General features: G+C 39.5%; 1 protein-coding gene and 1 pseudogene across 2 annotated transcripts in view; one reads left to right on the plus strand and one right to left on the minus strand.

Moving 5' to 3' along the window:
• Positions 1-1,260: 1,260 nt before the first annotated feature.
• LOC306657027 (mediator of RNA polymerase II transcription subunit 28-like) lies at positions 1,261-3,004 on the minus strand (annotated as a pseudogene). The gene is made up of 2 exons: positions 2,667-3,004; positions 1,261-1,448 (listed from the first exon to the last, which is right to left on the minus strand). The product of its transcript is annotated as a mediator of RNA polymerase II transcription subunit 28-like (transcript).
• Positions 3,005-19,998: 16,994 nt separating this feature from the next.
• FMNL2 (formin like 2) overlaps positions 19,999-23,844 on the plus strand; it is a 289,840-nt gene continuing 285,994 nt past the window's right edge. The window contains 1 exon segment of the mRNA XM_079133275.1: positions 19,999-20,578. Coding sequence (XP_078989401.1) covers positions 20,462-20,578 — 117 coding nt within the window. The 5' untranslated portion in view covers positions 19,999-20,461.

Genomic DNA, 23,844 nt, shown 5'->3' on the forward strand with positions numbered 1-23,844 from the left:
ACATAAAAATAACAAAAAGAGAAACTAATTCAAAGTAAAAAACCAGAAATAAATCAAAATGGAAGGGAACAAAAATTATTTCTAAATCACAAGACATAGACTGGCATATTGGATTAAACAAGACCCAGCAGTATGCTGTTTCCAGGAGACTCACCTCAAAGGCAAAAATAGCCACAGACTGAAGGTAAAAGAATGGAAAAAAACATATTACTCACATGGATCTCATATCAGATAAAGTGGACTTCAAGCCAAAGTTAATCAGAAGGGAAAAAGAAAGCAATTTCATACTGCTTATGGGAATTATACATCAATAAGACATAACAATTTTAAATATTTATGCCCCAAACAATGAAGCATCTACATACATCAAACAAACACTTCTCAATTTTCAAGAATCAAATAGACCACAACATAATAATACTGGATAACCTTAACATGCCTCTGTCACCACTGGATAGATCCTCCAAAAAAAAAACTAAATAAAGAACGTGTAGAACTAAAAAACACAATTGGTAATTTAAACTTAACAGACATACATAGAATATTTCATCAATTACTGAATACACTTTCTTCTTAGCAGCACATGGATCCTTCTCTAATACAGACCATGTTATATAAGCTATCACATGTGTTGACATACAGTTGTAATATTACCTTAATATATTTTTAGCATCTGTAGGGTTGTTGTTGTTGTTGTTGTTGTTGTTTTGGTGGTACTGGAGATCGAACTCAGGGCCTTGTGTTTGCGAGGCAAGCACTCTACCAACTGAGCTATCTCCCCAGCCCCTGGAGGGTTGTTTTGATAGCTCCCTTGCCATTAATATTAATTTTTATGTGCTTTTTTTCCTTTTTTAAAATTTTTTGTGCTTTTTTCCTTGAGTAGACATGTTTGATTTTTGTCAACTTTCAGCTATATTATTTCTCATTTCATATATTTCTGCTCCTGCTTTTATTTTTTCCTTCCTACTACGTAATATGAAAATAATTTGTTAATCTAGTTTCTTTCTGATACAAGTACTTTGAGTTATAAATGTTCATCTGAGTACTGTTTCATCCCGGAGATTCTGATACTTTAAGTTTTTATTATCACTTAGTTCAAAGCACTTTTTATTTACTTTCCTTGTGCTTTTTTCTTTGACCCGTGAGGTATTTATAAGTGTGCCATTGAATTTTGAAGTAGTCGTGATGTGGGGTGGGGTTCTATATATCTTAAGGTTATTAATTTCTAATGTAATAAATCATGCAGGAAACAGTCCTGTCTCAGGTCTGCTTCAGAGGCGCAGGGATTTTGGCAGACACCTACTCCAGGTAGGTCAAGGAGCCCTGAGGGACTTCGACTGGCCTTTTGTGCTGGACATTGATGTCCTCCAGCATTTGCTGCCAATGCCTCAGCTTTGTCAAGTGCTTCTCCACCAGTGCATCTTTCTGCTGCAATTCATTCCTTAGTTCTGATACCGCCGTTTACTGGTGACAAGTTGCTTCCTCAAATGTTGAAGTTTGAACATCAGAGAAGCACGTCAAGGCAAGCATATTTTTTTAATTAATTTTTCTTTTTTTTTTACAGACTGCATTTTAATTCATTGTACACAAATGGGGTACAGCTTTCCATTCCTATGGTTGTACACAATGTAGATTCTCACCATTCATGTAATCATACATGTACAAAGGGTAATGATGTCTATTTTATTCTACTATCTTTCTGTCCCCCACTCCCTCCCACCCCATTTTCCTCTAAACCATCCAAAGTTCCTTCATTCTTCTCTCCCCCTATGCCACTCCCCTTTTTATATATGTCATCCACTTATCAGAGAAAATATTAGGCCTTTGGTTTTTGGGGCTTGACCAATTTCATTTAGCAAGATATCTTCCAACTTCATCCCTTTACCAGCAAATGCCATAATTTTATTCTTCTTTATGTCTGAATAATATTCCATTGTGTATATATACAATTGAAGGGCATCTCAGTTGGTTCCACAATCCAGACATTGTGAATTGAGCTGCTATAAACATTGATGTGGCTGCATCACTGTGGTATGCTGATTTTAAGTCCTTTGGGTATAAACCAAGAGTGGGATAGCTGGGTTAAATGGTGGATCCATTCCAAGTTTCCTGAGGAATCTCCATACTGTTTTCCAAAGTGGCTGCACCAATTTGCAACTCCACCGGCAATGTATGAGTGTAAGGCAAGCATATTAAGCAGGTTTTATTTAAAGGTATTAATACAGACTTCTTCTAGGAGGGAGAAGAGGGCCATGACTGATGTTCTAGAGTCCCAAGAAGTGAGCTCGCCCTACATCTTTTATAGGTTAGGGTCTCCTTTGTTCTGTTCTCTCCTCTCTTATCTCTCCTTCCTGCCTATGTGACTAAGGCCCAGGAGTTGCTGATGACATAGCAAAGAGGTGAGCGGGCAGCAGGATTCAGATTCAGGCAGTGATTTAGGCAGGTACATGCCCAGGAGGCATTAATTAGCAGCTCCCTACCTGTAGTCCTTGATAAAGGCAGGTAAATTTGGTAATCAATGGGCTCCGGAGATCCTTGACATTCCATTCTCCCAGGGGCGGTCTCCAACTTCCATGGGCAGATGGCTTTCATGGCCTCCATTTCCTTGATTTGACCTGATCCCCTATTTCTACTCTAGCTGCCTGTCCCCATTTCTGGCTTCTCTTCTGAGATGTCCTCTTTGTTAACTTGCTCTGGTTTCTGGACAGACAACGGCAATCTTTTTTGTAGAAAAAAACATCGTCTGTCTTTCAATATTGAGAAACTTCTGAATACACTAATCAACACCAGTCCAAATTTCTTCCTTATTGTTGCCATTGACATAATCCTGACTCACGAGAGAAGCAAAGCCAGCTTCCAATGACAACCCCAACTCGTCCACCAAGGTGCTGTGAGAACTTCTCTGCACACCAGGCACTGTCTGAAGAAGGGAAGCCTGGCCTAGGTAGTCTGGGAGGGGTGATGGGGACTGCCCAGAGAACACACCACCCAGTGGAACCATCATGTCTGGAATGTGGTTGGGTTTTATGTCACATTTAGCTAAACATTTTTTCAACTGACATCCATATCATTTCCATAACAAGTCATGTGGAGGTCATCAAAGGAGAGCACATTATTGAGTTAGTTCTGAAGATGTTGCTGTGGTACCCAAGCTTAGGCAAGACTGACCAGGAAGGGGTAGTTGGCAGAGGGTAGGAAGGAGAATTCTCAGTGGCAATTCAAAAGAACATCTGATTGCTAGGAAACTACTGGCAGAAACCAGTTCTGAATAGGTAGACCAAAACATGGCCATGGGCAAGACACATCCAAGGGGAAGGGCAGAAAGATGTTCAAGAATTGGCAAAATAAAACCATGAAGCAGCATGGTATAATACAAAATAAATGAACCTATAGACAAAAGAAATGGGAAATTGAGTACTGGCTTGTGGGGAGCAGTGATATGGATCAAGGTGTCTAATGGCATCATGGTGCACTTGCCCTGGGATTCCCCCTGTGCAAAAGTACAGGGTCAACATTTCCAGTTGCTATGGCAGCACTGGCCTTTGGCCTCTCTGGGCAAACATCCAGAGATATCAATTCTGACCTTGAAATGCAGACACTGATGCCTAGGGATAGAGGATTCTGAGCATAGTAAGATAACTATAATGTCTCATCCGTGCTGTGACCTTCAAGCCTGCCTGCTTCTTGGAAACTTTCTCACAAATAACCTTTCAATGATAAAACCTATATAATAAATGTGTGGAACTACCTGTGGGTCACTATTCGCAATCAGAGTTGTTTCCCACCTGATCCTGCTTTTCTCTCTAAATATTTGTGTTTTTCTTTTTCTTTTCCTTTTTCCTTTTTTCCTTTTTCAAGAAAATGAGAAAAAAAGGCTTATTGCTTTGCTAGCAAAGGAGAAATACAGGGGACTCCTATCCCATCATGAAGAACAGGGGGCTTTAAAAGAGGTGATTCAAAGGCTACATTCCATGTGTTCTCTGTTAGAGTTGTAATTCACTTGTTAATTTGGGAGTAGTCATTTCTGAGATTTTCTGGTACCATCCTCAAAGTCTGGATTACTTCCTTCCTATGGTGGGTGTGTACTCAGGGAAAGACAAATCTGCCCAGGATGGGGAAGAAAGGTAATTCTGTTTTCCCTGAGATTAGGAAGTAGGGAGAGATTAGGGAGGAGCAGGGAGAGAGGAAGAGAAAGAAACATGTACATTTTAAAAATAAGCTGCAGTGGCAGAGCAGCAAGGGCTACTACATTCAAAGCATAAAGTGGACCACTGCTACATTTCCCCACTGTCAATTTCTACATTCCATTTCTATGGAAAAATGGGTGATGACATCTTCAAGCTGCTTCCTGCTAAAAGAAGGTGAAGCTAGGGGAAGTAACCCAAAGTCCTTGTTCTCTATCTGGTGGGGTGTGGACAGTTAAGGATATTGAGCATCAGAGCAGTCCAGAGGTCCACAGTGGCAGATGGCAAGTGACTGGACAAGGCACACATAGGGCAGGGATCATGTGAAGTTGCAGGGTCCAGAGAGGGGTTCCTTTATTCTCGGGGTTCTGGCTGACCTTAAAGGGCAAGGGCCAAAATGTTGGCTGCTTTTTCCTTGGCCCTTTTACTTCCTTGACTTTGGTCTCCAAGTTTTCCAGCAGACCAATGCACCAGTCAGATGGCCATGGGTGTCAAGAATGTACTGAGTTTAGTTTCCTTTTTCTCAAAGTGGACCATGATGGAGCAACCTGTGCCATTCAGGGAGAGAAGGCGGCAGTTCTCCAAAGCAAAAGGAGCTACAGCAGCTGCTAGGATGGTCCCTCAGTACCTCCCTTTACTCACAGGAAGAGCTCCTCTGGTTCAACCCAAGGCAAACTTGCCCCATCTCCTAACTCTCCAGCAGTTGACTTTCAACAAGTTTGCCAGCCATCTTGCATCCTCAGCATGGAAGTGGGGTTCCTAGGAGAGCCATGCCTGCCCAAGAAAACCGGAGTGGGGGCTGCTCTCGGGTCCCATCTGGGGTACCAAATTTGTGGTCAAAATCTCAGTCCTTGTCCTCCATGTCAATCCAATCTCAAGGACGCAGTTTTGAGAAAAAGGGAAAAGATGTTTTATTGCTTTATTAGTAAAGGAGAAACACAGGGGACTCCTGTCCCAGCGGCTGTGATTCTCTTGTGTTTTTCTTAATCCCCCCATGGCCCCTCGCCAATTTCTGAATTAGTGGCTGCTCAGGTTGGGGCACTGTTTCTGCTACTTCTTAGCTGTATGACTTATTCAAGTTATTCACCACTAGTAGTCTCAATTGTGTCCCCTATGTTATGGGAAGAAAAATTTCCTCACAAAGTCACTGTAAGGACTAAAAGCAATAACATAGTTAAAGCTCACAGATACATCACCTTTGTTCCATTTCCCTTTTCACATGTTCAAAGTCAAAGTAAATTAGTGAAGAGATCAAGGCAATATCTGTTAGACATAGACTAGAGGGAAGCTCAGGTATTAATGAGCTATGCTGATAGAGGTTGTGTGAATTAAATGCCTTTTAAAGTTAGCTATCCAAAGATCCCACCTGGAGTCCCCAGCCTTAAATGAGTCAAGGCTAGGGAGCAAAAAGAGCCTCCAAACCTAACTGAATAAAAAAAGTCAAAATATTAATAATAATTGTTTTTCCGGGAGCAATGGGGAACTGTTAGTTCCTTCTATGTACTGCTTGTAACAACAGTATGACTATGTATAGAAAATATTTAGTAAATTAACAACATGGTAGAACAGAGAATTTTTCGTAACCCCTATAACAATATTTACCTGGCTTATAAGATCATTTTTGTATTTTTTTACCAGTTATAATTAGAACTTTTCTACCTTTCACCCAGGAGGTCTAAACTGAATTAAAGAACACCTTGAGAGTTTTGAACCAATTTGATATGATATTTTATCATGACCAAAGTAAATTAAAATTACATTATCTTAGGAAGAAGCAAAATCCAAAGGAGATTTAGACAGTTCAACTCGTAAAAGGAATATGGATTATACAAATTGAAGTTGGTATGATGGACACTTTTAGTGAGAATTATAAGTATTTTAATTGAGTAAGGCAGATTTCCCATACCTAAAGTTAAATTTATTCAATCCTTAATCTAACAAGCAATTAGTGAGAATCTTCTATGTGCCAAGCACAGTTCTGGAAGTACCCAAGGCCTTAAACAAACAAACAAACAAACAAACAAACCCAATACTACAATTCTAACATCTGTTCTCCAGTATAAGGCTTCCCCAAGTCTGTCAACATAAGAACATAAGGATACAGGATGGTAGACTGGGATAAGGGCAGAGGCAGAGACAGGAAATGCTGACTTGGGGAACAAATGGACCTGGGTTTTTCTAGAAAGTTGTGATCATAGGTAACTAAAGTTAGACAAGTAAATACTCCCCATAAGAACAAGTCAGGCACAGTGGTACACACTTGTAATCCCAGCTATTCAGGAGGCTGGGACAGGAGGATCACAAGTTCAAGGTCAGCCTTAGTAACTTATCAAGCCCACAGCAACTTAGTGAGATCTTGTCTCAAAATTAAAAATAAATAAATAAATAAAAGGGCCGGGGATATTGCTCAGTGATAAAACACCCCTGGGTTAAATCCCTAGTGTCAAAATAAATAAATACATACATAAATAAAAGAATAGCAACAACAACAACAGTAATTCCACAAATCAGGGCAAAGCATTAATTGAGACTAAGCCGAAGACTTCAGGAATTAAGGGTGTCAAGAATCACAGATAAGAAAAGGCTCAAAAGAAAGAAATCCTGTTTCTGAAGGCAATTCTGTCATAAACAAAACTCATGCATGCTTCTTATTGGGAGACAGGCAGTTCCCAAGTGCAACTTGCTTGGGGCAGCGTAGAGAGCAAAGTGGATGTTGAAATGGAACTGTGGAACATACCCACACTCAGACAGCAAGGGGAAAGCAGCCTAGGAACGTGAAACATGCTACTCTAGCTCAAGATAAACTACTTTCATGTGGTAATGGCCTTTTCCCCAACGTAGCAAGTGTCTGTTAACCAAGGACAGAAGCAGTGATGAAGGGTGAGCAATAACCACTTCTTTAAATACATGGCCAGTGGCTTCAGAGGCACTGGGAACAGCCAGCTCTCAGTCAACAGTATGTATCCTCCCTAATCTGCAAAATAGGAATAAGAAAAAAACCCAGACGCTTAGGACAGGAGTATTAAAAACATCATATATAAACTGCTTAGGTTCCTACTCAGCCAGTGGTTAGCACTCAGGGCAAATTATTTGTTATTTTTATTATTAACCCTGGAATGGGCTTTTCTCTAGGACCAGAGCAATTGTGGGCCACTATTTGCCATCCTTTGGGTTTTTCTGATGCTTTTGATAAAAATTCTAATCAGCCATCAATTTAATTTTGAAATATTTCCCTTAAGAAACAGTGCTAGAAAGTGTCACATCATATTCTTTAAATATGGGCCCCACTCTGGCACCTTACTGTTTCTTAGCCCCATGCCCATATAGGCACTTAGTAGCCAATATTTAGTTGACGCTTTATATGTCTTGGGTCTAGTGTTTAGTAATTTATGAAATAAATATATATTTAGTATGAATTATCTTAATTATGCCTCACAAAACCCACTTTGAGTAAATACTACTACTGTCCTTATTTTTACAGACATGGAAGCCTAAAGATTTTTAAAACTATCCAACTTCCTGCCTTATCCTTGCATAAAAAGGATTTCCAGGTAGGTCATTCTCTCCATCTCTTACCTCGGGCACTTCATTTTACATCTGCTTCTTTTCTTTTTGCTTATCAGTCTCCATTGCTATCAACTACATTTCAACTTCATAGTGTACAGTTTCAGCTACTCAGAAAAGGAAACTTGATACTTTTAGTCCGAAGTCCAAACATCAGAGAGGGAGAAAGGGTCATTGCTAAGCCTGAGTTAGATTCCCACCCCTCATCAGGTCAACTGAGAACTTCAGAGCTATGGCTACTCTTTTGTTAATTGGACACGTCAAGAGAGGGGCAGTTGATGAAGAAGGGGTGCTCTTCCAAGAAGGGGTGATAGACAAAAAAAGTAGATTTCACTACAGAATAGTTTGTTCAGGGCCATGCATCTCTTATAATGCCATCACATTTATAATATTTTGAATGCCTACTTTTAATCATTGTCAGTGTAAAAGAAGTTTAAGAGAAAAAAAAAGGAATATATCTTTATCTCTAACTCTAGATACAGATATATATTTGGGGGCTTTTTATTTCCCTCCTGCAATTATTTTAAAAGTATTTTTAGTTGCAGATGGACACAATACCTTTATTTGGCTTATTTAATTTTATGTGGTGCTGGGGACCCAATCCAGGTGCCTCACACGTGCTAGGCAAAGGCTCTACCACTGAACCACAAACCCAGCCCTTTTTTGCATTTTAATTCAATATATTGAATGGTTTCTTTAAGAATCTTAAATGTCTCCCATTCCCTAAAATCAACAGAACAAAGTAATCAGGCTACAAAAACTGGAGCTGAAACAGGCCTATCTAGCTCTTCTGATCAGCATTTTTCTAATACAGATGCATAAGGTTATGGAGTTCAGCTCTCTGAGAGAAGATGAGCTCTTCAGGTGTTTGTGACTTGTGCTTACAGAGCCGGGGAAAAGAGCTGGATCCTTTGAGGGAGATCTTTTAGTTGTACTAATTAGCTGTCCAACCCTCTCCCTCTTCCTCCACCAGTGAACTTTCTTTAATCTTAATTGCTCATGGAAAAACGACTGCAACTAGAATGATATAATGCAATAAACATTTGTTAGTAAAATTAATTTGATTAAATCAAAATGCTCTAAGTAACTTTCAGTAGCTCTGGACAATTTAATTTCTTCTATGCAGAATGTAATCTTTGGCATCTTTTCAGCCTATTGTTGTATATAAATGTGAAGGGGAGGTTCAGGAAGAGACCTGCATAAACAAAATTCTACCTCAAACTCTGAACACCTGACAAAGCTTCCTTTTAACTAGTAATTATATAACTGGACAACTTACATAATTAAACCAATGATCAATGATGCTTTATTCACCTCCAAAAGTTAAAAGGTATAACAAATCCAAATATGAAGAACTGGTGACATTAAAAAAAAAAAACTTTAAAAGTTTATACAGATATATTTTAAGAGCAACAATTCTTCTGATTGAAATAATAGCTAATTTAGTTTTTAGAGCAGTGTATATACTATAATCTTTCAATGGCTTTAAAATAACTTGGCATTGTTCCTTATGTAGAGGCATTATTACTTAATTGCAGATGAATCATTTCCCCAGTCTCAAGAAATTAATCAATGTTTCCTAAGCTTGCCTGAAAAAGGAACCACCTGGGATTTTTGTTAATAAACATACAGATTCTGAGGCCTAGAGCTACCAAATTAGAATTTCTAGGGAAGGTACCTGGAAATCTGTATGTTCAACAAACATTCCAGGTAGATCTTATTATCAAGTAGGTTTGGAAAATACTGTTTGGATTGCTTCAATAGTGGCATTAAACTTCCTGATTATTTTATACAGAGTAACTAGAACACAAGTCCCATGTGTTTCACATTCTCCTTTTTACCTTGTCAGGGACTGCAGCAAATTTAACTTATTCAGTAATAGACCCAAGATTAAATTCATCACCACCTTGAGAAAAGAACAAGAGGAAAATGTCTCTTGCTGAATGAATATCTAACACACATTGGCCATGGTCCTGATGATTGTTTTATGTAAGTTTTTTCCCTTAAACTTAACAATTAACTGCTGATATAAGTATTTATTTCAGTTTTATAGATGAATTAACTGAGGCTTAAAGTGGTTAATTAATTCCCCCCATGATCACTTAGTAAGCAAGAGAGATGGGTCAAATCTACCAAGTACATGCTCTTTTCTTGATACTAGCTTTCAGAATGTAATTTGCAAGTCAAGGAATTCTAATTCAGTAGTCAGAATAATCATGGGCATGTGAAATTTTCAAGAGAACTAAACAAAACAAAGGAGAGAAGAAAAAATAACTTCTCACAAATTGGGTTGAGCGAGAGAAGAAAGAATAGATTTCAGAAAATATGATGGGTTCATGTAAGAAGGACAAGCAAAATTTTTTCTTGTATTCTGAAATAAATCTACACTAAAAATTGACTTGCCCAAAGAATAAATGAGAAAAGTAGATAAGATTTTAAATTCATATTTGTAATATGTGTATTATATGTGTGTAGAACTGCATTTTACTGCAAACTTAATTAATTCTCTGTTTTGTTACCCTTGTGCAGTTTATTCTAGTAGTAGTTGCAGTCAGAAACAAAAATGCCCCCTTGAGCTTTCATGTTTTAAGAATTCTTTTTTCCAGAGGATTTGTTTTCTTAGTCTTGGGAACTGTTGAAAGGTGCCAGATGGATGGCCTTGCAGACTGTGAGTTCTGTGTTTATCTGCAAAGGAGGCCAGGTGTAGATGGGGCATCCTGGGCTTCCCACGCAGCCTAGCTGGATGACAGTAAATATTAAGTTGGTAAGCTGGGAGACTCCCTGAAATAAAGACAAATACTATATCAGCAGTACATTCCTCGGTTGTTGCCATTGTTGCTGATACCACAGGCTGTAAGATTCTCCCATCCACTTATTTTTAAGGTAGGCTCTTAAGGAGGATTTTGGAGGATGGTGTGAAGCACAGAAATGTAGGATCGATACAGACGTGAGTGACAACACTACCAAAATTTTGTAATATGTGTGGGGTTTTTTTTGTTTTTGTACAAGAGAAGTATCCAGAACATCTCAAATTACTTCTAGAGTATAACTAATAATAGTGGTCACCATATTCAGCTATCTTTAAACTGACCAACTGATGGAGTAAGGCAGGGGGCAGGTACCAATATTTGAAAGCCTATTCAGAAGGTCTCAATTTTTTCTACTTTTTTTTTTTTTAACCTCCTTCACCATTGATTTATAATTTGTAATGTGTTTTGATCCCAGTAGAGAGATGACCATTTACTATGTTATTTTTTAAATTTTCCTAATTAGTTACACATGACAGTAGGATGCATTTATGCACTTTGATATATCATACATAAATGGGGTATAATGTCTCATTTTTCTGACTGTTCCTGTTGTAGAATCACATCCATCATGCAGTCATATGTGTACATAAGGTAATAATGCCTGATTGATTCTATTGTACTTCCTGTCCCCATTCCCTCCCCTACCTTCACTCCCCTCTACCTAATCTAAAGTAACTCTATTCTTCCCTAGTGTCCCCAACCCCGGCACGCTGTCCCATTGTGAATTAGCATCCACATATCAGAGAAAACATTTGGCCTTTGATTTTTTGGGATTGGCTTAACATGATATTCTCCAACTCCATTCATTTACAAGAAAATATCATAATTTCATTCTCCTTTAAGGCTAAGTAATATTCCATCAAATATACATACCGAATTTTCTTTATCCATTCATCTATTGAAGGGCACATAGGCTGGTTTCATATTTTATATTGTGAATTAAGCTACTATAAACATTGATGTGGCCATGTCACTTTAGTAGGCTGATTTTAAGTCTTTTGGGTATAAATCAAGGAGTAGGATAGCTGGGTCAAATGGTGGTTCAATTCCAAGTCTTCTGAGGAATCTCCATACTGCTTTCTGTAATGGTTGCACCAATTTGCAGTCCTACCAGCAAGGTACGAGTGTACCTCCCCCTGCCAACATCCTTTACAACATTTATTATTGACTGTATTCTTAATGATTGCCATTCTAACTGGAGTGAGATGAAATCTTAGAGCAGTTTTGATTTGCATTTCTCTAATTGCTGGAGATGTTGAACATTTTTCATATATTTGTTGATCAATTGTCTATATAAGCTATTTTAAAAGAGAATTTAGTGCTGGGCATGGTGGTATATGCCTGTATTCCCAGTAGCTTGCGAGACTGAGGCAGGAGAATTGTGAGTTCAAAGTCAGCTTCAGCAATTTAGCAAGGCCCTAAGCAACTGAGTGAGACCCTATCTCTTTTTTTTTTTCCTCAGAAAATTCATTTATTAAAATAATAATAATAATTATTATTATTATTATACCAGGGATTGAACACAGAGGCACTTAACCACTGAGCCACATCTCCAGATGCCCCATCTTTTTTAATTTTTTGAGACAGGGTCTTTTTTTTTTATTCATATTTATTGTAAACAAATGGGATACATCTTGTTTCTCTGTTTGTACATGAGGTAGAGGCATACTGTTTTTGTAATCATACATTTACCTAGGGTAATAGTTTTTGATTCATTGTTATATTTTTTCTTCCTCCCCACCCCTCCCACCTCTCTTATCCCTCTATACAGTCCCTCCTTCCTCCATTCTTGCCCCCCCCACTCCCCATTATGTGTCATCATCCGCTTATCAGAAAGATCATTTGTCCTTTAGTTTTTTGAGATTAGCTTATCTCACTTAGCATGATATTCTCCAGTTTCATCCATTTTCCTGCAAATGCCATAATTTTATTATTTTTTATGGCTGAGTAATATTCCATGGTATGTATATGTCTGTGTGTGTGTGTGTGTGTGTGTCTGTGTGTGTGTGTGATATATATATCACAGTTTCTTTATCCATTCATCAACTGAAGGGCATCTAGGTTGGTTCCACAATCTGGCTATTGTGAATTGAGCAGCTATGAACATTGTTGTGGCTGTATCTCTGTAGTATGCTGATTTTAAGTCCTTTGGGTATAGGCCAAGGAGTGGGATAGCTGGGTCAAATGGTGGTTCCATCCAAGTTTTCTAAGCAATCTCCACACTGCTTTCCAGAGCAGCTGCACTAATTTGCAGCCCCACCAGCAATGTATGAGTGTACCTTTCTCCCCACATCCTCACCAACACCTATTGTTGCTAGTATTCTTTTTTTTTTTTTCTGTTTTTTTTTTTAATTTTATTTTATTGTAAACAAATGGGATACATGTTGCCTCTCTCTTTGTACATGGCGCAAAGGCATACCATTTGTGTAATCATAAATCCACATACAATAATGTTGTTTGATTCATTCTGTTATTTTTTCCCCTTCCCCCCACCCCTCCCATCCCTCTTTACCCTCTATACAGTACTTTCTTCCTCCATACTTGCCCCCCTCCCTAACCCTAACTCTAACCCTAACACTAACCCTTCCCTCCCCCCCATTATGTGTCATCCTCCACTTATTAGCGATATCATTCGTCCCTTGTCTTTTTGAGATTGGCTTATCTCACTTAGCATGATATTCTCCAATTTCATCCATTTGCCTGCAAATGCCATAATTTTGTCATTCTTTATGGCTGAGTAATATTCCATTGTGCATATATACCACAGTTTCTTTATCCACTCGTCAATTGAAGGGCATCTAGGTTGGTTCCATAGTCTGGCTATTGTGAATTGAGCAGCTATGAACATTGATGTGGCTGTATCTCTGTAGTATGCTGATTTTAGATCCTTTGGGTATAGGCCAAAGAGTGGGATAGCTGGGTCAAATGGTGGTTCCATCCAAGTTTTCTAAGCAATCTCCACACTGCTTTCCAGAGCAGCTGCACTAATTTGCAGCCCCACCAGCAATGTATGAGTGTACCTTTCTCCCCACATCCTCACCAACACCTATTGTTGCTAGTATTCTTGATAATTGCCATTCTAGTTGGGGTGAGATGGAATCTTAGGGTAGTTTTGATTTGCCTTTCTCTTATTACTAGAGATGTTGAACATTTTTTCATATGTCTGTTGATTGCTTGTACATCTTCTTCTGTGAAGTGTCTGTTCATTTCCTTAGCCCATTCGTTGATTGGGTTATTTGTATTCTTGGTGTAGAGTTTTTTGAATTCTTTATATATTCTGGAAATTAGTGCTCTATCTGAAGACCCTGTCTCTTAAAAAAAAAAAAAAAAAGGGTTAGGAATGTGGCACAGTGTTTAAGCACACTTACATAAATAAAATTAAGTTTATAAGTTTGTGTTATTTCTAAATCATTCAAAAATTTTTGGATTTTTGCCAAACTTGGAGGTTATATATCCTCCAAACTAGGTGATATCTCAGGAATGTAGATAAGAACTGAGGTTTTTTTTTCCCCATAGTCCTGAGGCTCAAGCTCAGAGACTGGTACATGCTAGGCAAGTACACTACCACTGAGCTACACTCCAGGCTGAGCTGGAGGTTTTAAATTTACAAATAGTTAATAATTAACTGAAACAATGTTGGAGAGGCTGGAATCTACTGACATTTTTAAAATTATAAAGGTGACACTAGTTAAGATACAGTTAGAATTCATAATGACTATTAACACAAACAAAAAAGAAGCAGGTCATAAATGCTTATCCAGAAGAACAGAATATATGACTATGTTACTCTCTTGCCTCTTTTTGAAAAGTCTCTTAAACTTATGGAAAAGACTAATGATAGAAAAAAAAGCTATAAACCACAACTAAGGAGTAGAACAATATGAAAAGAGAAAAGATAAACTTGAAAAAGAACAGGACTTCTAGAAGAAGCTCAACTGGAACATCTACCAAAACATCACTAATGAAATAAATAAGTAAAGAGGAGACTTTTAATTCAAAAAGCATTTCTGTACTGGAAGTTGTGAGGAAATCAGACAATATGCAGCAAAGAGATAGAGATATGAAAACTATGAAAAAATAGTTGAGAAACCCCAGAATAAGGATCAACATACATGTTTTGAAAGAATGTTTTGAAAGAAGAAAAAAAAAAAAAAAAAAAAAAGAGAGAGAGAAAAATGTGAGACAGACAATAATTTAAAAGACAATGGCTAAGGATTTTCCAGAACTGAATACCTAAGAAATCTTTTTCTAATCCAAGGTAACAGATTTTCTCTTATATTATCTTCTGAACTTTTATAGTTTTAGATTTTACACTTAGGCATATGATCTATTTTGAGTTGTTTTGAAATAGTATGAATAGTATGGGGTGTGTATTAAAGTTCAATTTTTGAATGGGGACATCCAATTGTTCCACAACAATTTGCTGAAAAGACTGTCTTTTTTCCATTGGATTGCCACTGCCCCTTTATTTAAAACCCATTGTCCATACACCTATGAGCATATTTCTGGGTTCTTCATTTTATTTTGTTGATCTACCTGCCTATCTTGATGCCAATATCATACTCTCTTGATTATTGTAGCTGTATAATGTCTTGGAATCAGTAGCATTAGTCCTCCCCCTTTGTTCTTTTTCAAGTTGTTTTATGTGTTATGGGTCCTTGTATTTCCACCTAAATTTTAGAATTGGCTTGTCAATTTCTATTAAAAAAATCTTATGGGATTTAGTTTTAGAATACATGAAATATGTAGTTCAAATTTGGGGGAAATTTTCATCTTAAAAATAATCAATCTCCCAACTATGAATACAACACATTGTAGTTTTCAGGGTGTGGGTCTTGTACATCTTTTGTCATATTTATTCCTAAGTATTTCATATTTTTGAGCCTATTATAAATACTATGTCTATTTAAAAATTTTGAAGATTTATTTCTGCTATGTAGTAATACATTTGAATTTTGTGTATCTCATATATAGAAACCTTATTAAACTAACATATTAGTTTTAGCTGCTATTTTAAAAATTCCATAAAATTTCCTACATGGAAAATCATGTCATCTGTATATAAAGACCATTTACTATTTCCATTTGAAATTGGATACCTTTAATTTTGTTTTCTTGTCTTATTACAGAGGCTAGAATTTCCAGGACAACATTGAATAATATTGAATAAAAATTACAAGAGCAGATATTCTTTCTTCATTCCTGATTTTTGTGAGAAATCATTTAGTCTTTGTACTGATTAATACAGGATTCTCCAGAGAAATGGAAGCAATAATGTGCATGCGTGAATATATTATACACATATTTCCTCTCTCTACACACACACACACACACACACACACACACATATACACACACAGATACCCCATGTATCTACCATGCAAGAAAGAATTATATCTTTGTATCTATTTTGAGAGATGCCGAGTTTTATTTTAAAAAATTGGCTTGCATGATTATGGAGACTGGCAAATCCAAAATCTGCAAGTGAGTCAGCAGACTGGAGACCAGGAATGAGCCCATGTTGCAGTTCAAGTTAGAAAGCTGTCTGCTTGCAGAATTCCTTCTTGCATGGGGAGTTCAGACTTACCTGATATTGTCTCTTTATCTTACATCCCACCCTGAGTATAGACTTGGATCATAGCACTCTGGCAGCTATTTTGTAAGTACCCAGGAAAGACCAGGACATCACACAGATACTAGTCATAGTTTTATTGAGTTGCTGAACAAATATTAGCAGCTACCTTTCTTCAGATTCTTGATATACGAGAAAAATATCAAGAAGCTATTTAAGCCATTATTAATTGGGTGGCAAAAGCATTCTAGTTGATTCAAGAGGAGAGGGGTAACTGGAGAGTTGAGGTATATCTTTGTCAGTTCACTGAAAAAGACTGTATGAAGCAATAATTGAAGAAGTAGTGTTTAAACATTGTTTAAAATTGAGAGTGTTATCTCCTGATTAGTGAGTACTCAATAACTATTTTTCAAATGAAAGTAAATGAGTATGTGAGTCTTGTGGAACTTTGGAAGATATAAATTGATCAATAGCAATCCTGCTACAATTTCAGACACTATTTCAGAATTTTGATCCACGACTATCAACGGTTATGTTTATCACATCATCTACCTCATTTCTACATAATTACACAAACCAGGAGAATTTTAGGGTTATATTACTCCCTTTTTAGGATAATAAGTAAACTTAGCTACAAAGCAGTTCCTTACATTAAAACTTGAGGAAATACCAATAAAACAGTTTCAATCCCTCTAAAGGCTAATCCTATAGGAGTATTTGTTACAAATGATGAAAAAGTGTCTTTGAAAGCAATCACAATCATTTTGGGGGAATCCCTGACCAAGCCATCCCTAGTGTGGTTTCCAATTCTTGCTGGTTGGCAAGTTCTAACATTTCAGTTGAGTGAATTTTTGTTTTATCTTGGTAATGCTGGGAATTGAACCTAGGGCTTTATCCCCTCCAGGCAAGAAGTCTATGACTATCACATCTCCAAATCCAAATAGACAGTTTTAAAAGACAATTTCTTGGGGCTGGGGAGATGGCTCAGTCAGTAGTGTGCTTGCCTTGCAAACACAAAGCCCAGCACCGCAAAAAAAAAAAAAAAAAAAAAAAAAAAAAAAAAAAAAAAAAAGACAATATCTTTTTGCCAATATTTTATAACATCAGCCATAACAAATCATATATATTAGTGATCAGAAAATGGAATATGTATTTTAAAATGATTGCCTGGCTTTAATTTTGTGGGGAGGTTAAGAGTTACAGTCCAAGTAATACAAATGTCTCCTCCTTTCTGTCATCATGCTCACCCCAAAACAAAAATTTCCCTGATATATTGATTAATTCCCTCAAAATTGCACAATCCTATGGAATGTTTATTTCTACTCTTAATAATAGTTATAAATAATAACTAAATATGAGAGAAGGCAAAACTTGAAATGGCCAAAATGTACTTTTGGTTCATGTGTTCGCACACTTTGTCCTTGGCTTCTCTCAAAGTGTGAGATTGTGAGAGAAACTAGATGTGATAAGACTGAAGGGGAGAAAAAGGTCTTGGTTACTGGCAGATATATGACCAGAGGGAGCCATAAATGTAATAAAAAGGTTTTCTTGACTACAGAAAAGAATTCCAGACTTTATGTCCAGATAGGCAGTTCTTTGGGTGGGCTGATTTTCTGAGTCATTCAGAACCAGAGATTACAAATAAAATAAATTCATTTGTGGGTTAAAAATGTCTCACCTGATCTAGCTAGCAGCTTTCTTTCTCACTCATTTTCATTAGTTTGTATGTGTATCTGTATCTATTTACTCTTAGATCAGTAGCAGTTGTCATTCACTTTGACACCGTATCACTTCAGAAATACAGATTGCATTTATTCAGAATTTTAGGTTGAATGTATGGTCTCTCTCTTCTTTAAACAGTCTAGAAGTGGTTTATTTATTAGATACACATACAATGTATTTGTGGGTATCTGCTCCCTTCATTTTTGGTGAAAGTCTCCTGTTATTTCAACAGGTCATTGAGCATCTACTATGCTCCAGCTATCTTGAAGTTTATAAAGCCAAATGAAATGTGATCTTGGATGACTGAATTGTGGTGGTTACCTCATCCAGATGCATTTCCTCTTTATCATGAGAATAACAACACTAATCTGCACATCTGAATTACTTGGGTGGGCTTGCTAAAAATATACTGCTGTTTTAGTCAGTTATTTTGCTGATGTGACTAAAAGTTCTGACCAGAAAACAATTGTAGAGGAGAAAAAGTTTATTTGAGGGCTCACGGTTTCAGAGATCTTAGTCCATACAGGGCTGGCTCCATTCCTTGGGGTTTGAAGTGAGGTTGAACATCACAGTGGAAGAGTATGGCAGAGGGAAACAGCTCACATTACAATCACCAGAGTCTCACCAGAGTCTCTGGTGGCCAGATAAAAATACATATGCAAAGCCACGCCCAATTCCCACCTCCTTCCCTACCACTTTAGTTACCACTCAGTTAATTCCCACCAGAGGATTGAATCACAGACTGGTTTAAGACTTTTACAACCCAATTATTTCTTCTCTGAACTTTCTTGCATTGTCTGACACATGAGTTTTTTGGTGGGACACCTCATATCTAAACCATAACACCTGCCCAGGCTATTGCTTAGGGAGATTCTGGTAAATATGCATGGGCCAAGGTGTGTGCAGTTTTAACAAAAAGCTCCCCGAGCAAGTCTAATAAACAAGGTTTAAGAAACGTCATCTTACCCTATGAAATGACTAATTGCAGGAGTTCTGCCACAAGTAAACCAGGTAGATGCCTTTGAAATGGGCAACTGGTGAGGTTGTTTCTATTTCCAAGGGTTCAGAATGGGTAGTTATGGTTTGAAACACATCCCAGAGGACTGGTTTGGGCCTAGACTTTTCTGTGAAATACCTCACATAAGCTTGCTCTGGAGGACTAAGAGTTGCCTCCCAAGACACTGTCATTCTATTCATCTCATAGAAAATATGGTTATTTGTGTACATTTTCTTTTTTACAAGATTGGGAGGCATTCCAGACTAGGGGTGACCCTCTTTTTTTTTTTTCTCTCACGATGGAAGAGTACGTTTGACAGGTGGGCTTTTTTTTTTTTTTTTTGCGGTGCTGGGGATCCAACTCAGGGCCTTGTGCTTGCAAGGCAAGCACTCTACCAACTGAGCTATCTCCCCAGCCCAACAGGTGGGCTTTTATTATTATTTTTTTAGGTACTTGGGCTACTCTACTCCTGAGCTACATCCACAGCTACTTTTATATATTTATTTTATTTTGAGACAGGGTATATTTAAGTTGCTGAGACTGGCGATTTTTCTGCGTCAGTCTATGGAGTCGCTGGGACTATAGGTGTCTATGGGTGTTTGTTTTTTAATAGAATTGAATCCTTCTTACTCAACTCCTAGGATCTAACTACATACATCATAAATTATATATTTGTGTATAAAACATTTCAGTTACATTAAATAACATATAATAGCATATATGAGGAAGAGAGAACCCAAAGACACCCGTGGTCCTACCGCCAGTTTATAAAATAACGTTGGCAATACTTTAGAAGTTCCTTCTTCAACTAGATCCTTTCAAACAGTAAAGATCTTCTGAATTTAAATCAGAGAGCTTGTATTCACCCATTAATTCAATTCATTCATCCACTTGTCAAACGTGCGTAAGGGAAGATACGATGTACAGGAGGTATTTATTTCTACTCTTGGGGTGTGGGAGGTCTAGAGTGACATAGATCATCTCCAGATGCACCCAGCTTGCTTTTGCTGAGAACAGTCCCAACCCACAGCGTCCCTCCAGAGCGGGCGTGGTTTCTGCGTCCGGACACTTTGGGTAGAAACTACGCTTCCCGGCAGACCGCGGGGCCGGTGGGCGGAGCTGGGCCGGGGGCGGGGGCCGGTGAGAGGGGGCATTGTGTCCGCGAGCGCGGAGCTGCGTTTGTCTGCTCGAGGTGCTAGCTGAACGTGCGTTGGGGTGGCCGGCTGGGGTCTGGAAGTGTCAGCTGCGGCCGCGGCCCCGGCGGGAGCCCAAGTAGGAGGGAGTACGCGCCTGCTGACCGTGATCGCTGGCAGGGGGCGGTGTGCTAGCGGAGCAACATGCACATAGGCTCCCGGCGTCCTGACGACCCCTCCAGTGGAAGAGAGGCCGGGGCCGTGCTGGGGCGGCGGAGAGCATGAGGGAGGCCGGGGGGCGGCTGGGCTCCGAACGCTGCTAGGGAGAGGCGTGCGCTGCACTCTCGCCGGGGCGCGGCGGAGGGCGGGGAGCCGGGCAGGTCCGCCAGCGGGCGGGAGCCGACCGCCAGGAGCTGTTGTGATTTCCGACACGAGAGCGAGGGGCCCGGAGTAACCCCTGACTCCAGCGCGCAGCCGACATGGGCAACGCAGGGAGCATGGATTCGCAGCAGACCGATTTCAGAGCGCACAACGTGCCTTTGAAGCTGCCGATGCCGGAGCCAGGTGAACTGGAGGAGCGATTTGCCATCGTGCTGGTGAGTGCGCGTCGGCTGCCGTGCTCGGGGACCCGGGGCCCGGACCAGGCGGCGCAGCTGACCCCCGCCCCCTCCCCTTTGCTCCGCGCGGGGAGCAAGCCTTCTGTCCCAAGGGGGAGGCTCCCACCTTCCCTATTGTAGTTTCCCCCGCCTGGCTCCCCGCCGCACTCCCCCTCGAGTACCTCACGTTCAGATCTCTTGTGTTGCCGGGATGGGGATAGGGGCTCGGAGCGGACTGCCGGGCCAGCCCCGAACCCATTGTCTGGCGGGAGAGGCACCTCGCAACGCGTGTGCCGGGGAGGTGCGGCGTGTGTGGGGAGGGAAGGGAAGGTGGCGCGGGCCGGGGAGGAGGGGTCGATGAGCCGCTAAGGCTTTTTGTTTTAAAACAAAACCCCCTTAAACCTTGAGCCCCATGCGGACTATTCTTCGGGTGTCCAACCCTGGGCCTGCGGGGTCCCTGGCAGATGGGCGCAGGTGGCTGGCCGCAGGCGCGGAGCCGGGCGGTAAGCGAAGGCGAACTTGGAGGGCGGACGTTGTGGTTTGGCAGAGCTGGAGCTCCCCCGAAAGGGAAAGAGGAGGAGACCCGCAACAGTGGGATCCCCGGTCCCTAAACGAGGAGGCGGCATCTGAAACCCAGGCGGTGGAGAACCTCAGTGTGTTCTCTTTAGTCTTAAATCACAAAAATGTGCAATTTTGTAGGGGCATGTTGAGAGCTGTTCTGACTACGCGAGCGGCTCTTCCAGCTTCTCATATCCAAGACTGTGAAGACTCCCTTTTTTCTCCCTTTCCTACTGCGACTAAGTTTCTGGGCCCTTCCCAGTCAGAGCCTGTCGTGCTGTGAGCTCAGGCGGGAGTTGTGACTTTTCCCGTGCATCAACCAGGGTCTGGGATGCATTTGGTCCCCAGACCAACAGTTTTTGTGTCTCAGCCTTATTTTAAGGGGCTTTGGGAGGGAAACGAGGAAGACTGGACGCATTCCTGTTCCTCACACATTTCCCTTTTCCTCACACATTTCCCTTTTCCTGAACGGTTACCCCTAAACCCGACAAGATTAGGCAGCGAGAGGAATTTGTGATCCGGGAAGTCAACGTCTTATGCCTACCTGCAGGTTTTGAGGCATGTAGTAACCTAACAATTTTGGGGAGAGACTTGAGTCCTAGATCAAAAACTGGTTTCCTAATGATCTGAACGATGACTGGGATATTTAAATTGTGTTTCTTCCGGACTTGAAAAGAGGCTTGTTTGGCACGGGCAATAATGTTTTGGATGGCAGGTTAGCTTTGTGCTCGCTGGGATAGCAGAGGCTTTGAGCTTTTTAGGCCACCTGGAAACTGGTGTTTCAGTGGAGGAGATAGATGAGGTTGCCTGTCTTACTTTGCATCCCCTGTGATCTCCCACAGCTGCTTCCACGTTGTGCAAGATGGGACGCTCTGAAACGAAACAGCCTAGGCTTAATTACTTCTCAAGGCAGCCTGGGTACATACTTGACCCTTCTTTTCAGAGACAAACGTTTCTCTTCAAACTGTTCCTATAATACAGGGTTCTTACCTCCTGGCGCTGGATTTTCAGATATTCCCCCCCATGCTGTGTTGCTGTGTGAGTACTTGGAGCAGAGGAGCCAGTGACACAGGGAAGCCAGTGCAGCAGCCATAATAATAACAATAATGCAATTAAGTTCTCCTCAACTGGGATAGCATTTTTTTGCATGAGTTTTCAGTTACCCTGTTGATTAATAACACATGGTATGAATTAATCTTTAGAAAAATAGTATCCTTTCATTAACATGGTGGATTTGTGTTCCTGTTAAGTCTAGCAGTCACAAAGTTAATGTGTAGACTTTTATGATTGTACGTCACAAGCTCCATGGGGCCATCGTTTTTTATTGTGGCTGCTTTTACTCTACTGTGTCTCTCACACAGTTACTGGATGCAGCTCTTTTTAAAGTTGTTTACAATATTTTGAGCCTCTCAAACAAACAAACAAAAAAGTCAAAAATACCAGGCTGAACTTTTCTGAATGCAGACAGAACTTTCTCAGCTTGGGGACCCTATTAGGGACACATTTTTACTCTCCCAACTGAGTTCCACTTGCTCTTGGGAAATCTATGAGCAGAGAGTCAAAGGAAACCCTCCCAGATTATCTAGTACTATGTGTAAGTGATATTTCTTGTAGTCATTTTTTTTTTCTTTCTGAGATTGTATGTACCGTGCTTTCTACTTTACTTTTCTTTGCTCTTTTTAGTTGCTTGAAAAATCGGTTGAAAGCATTTGAGTCTGGATATCAAGCTTAAAGGACAAGTTTTAGATGGCAGATTGTAAAGTGTATAATATGTGGGGGAATTCTCTACCCTTAGACAACAGGAGTTATGTTGCCATTATTGACATCAGTTTTATTTCTTTTACAGATCATATATGCATTGTGGGAGGAAAACTAGTAGTAATACTGTATAGCAAAGTATACAAGCACCTCTTTGTTAGTATGACTTACATAATATTAACAAGCCCTTTTAGGATAGGGAAATAGTTCCTCCCAACCTCTAGCTCTAGAGTATTTAAACCCTTGGGCAAAAGTGAATAAAAATTAAAATGTCAGTGGTTCATCTTATTTCTTATTAGGAACTCTTTAAGAGCACAAACCTACTCAATGACTGTAACCCCTCCCATCATCAGTTTGCTTGGGTTGAATTATATACATCCAAAAAATTAGTGCATACAAATGGAAAGAAGAGATAACAAAGTAAAAGACTGAATTAAGATCATTGGAGGGGTAAACTTTTAAAACTTCTTGTGAATAATTACTAGTGAAAAGTGGATCCACATCTTAGGAGTTTAATCCTCCTAAGAAGAATCTCCCCCTCTAAGTTTATAATCAGCATTATTATAATAACAACTAAAAAACATTTATGTGAAAATATTACCCAGTGTATGTATTTAACCATTTGCATCTTTGTACCTACCTTTCAGGTACACCGATAAGGTGATATACCTTTGTGTGCACATATACACATGATCCCATACAGGTTCAGTGTTTGTTACACTTTTCGGTGGAAGTGTTCCAAATTATGAGTTTATCTACTTTAATATTTGTTCTTTTAGGGGATATATATTTGTAGATAACTTAGGCCTGTATTTTTTTTTTATCACACACTTATGATTAAATATTCATGTGTCTCTCCATTATATTTCTGTAACACTGTCTAATTGTTGGGCTTTCACAACATACAAATCCTTCTCGGTTTTGAGAGTTGATGTTATCAAGGTGATTCG

Source organism: Sciurus vulgaris (assembly GCF_902686455.1).
Source record: "Sciurus vulgaris genome assembly, chromosome: 3".
Classification (NCBI taxonomy): Eukaryota; Metazoa; Chordata; class Mammalia; order Rodentia; family Sciuridae; genus Sciurus; species Sciurus vulgaris.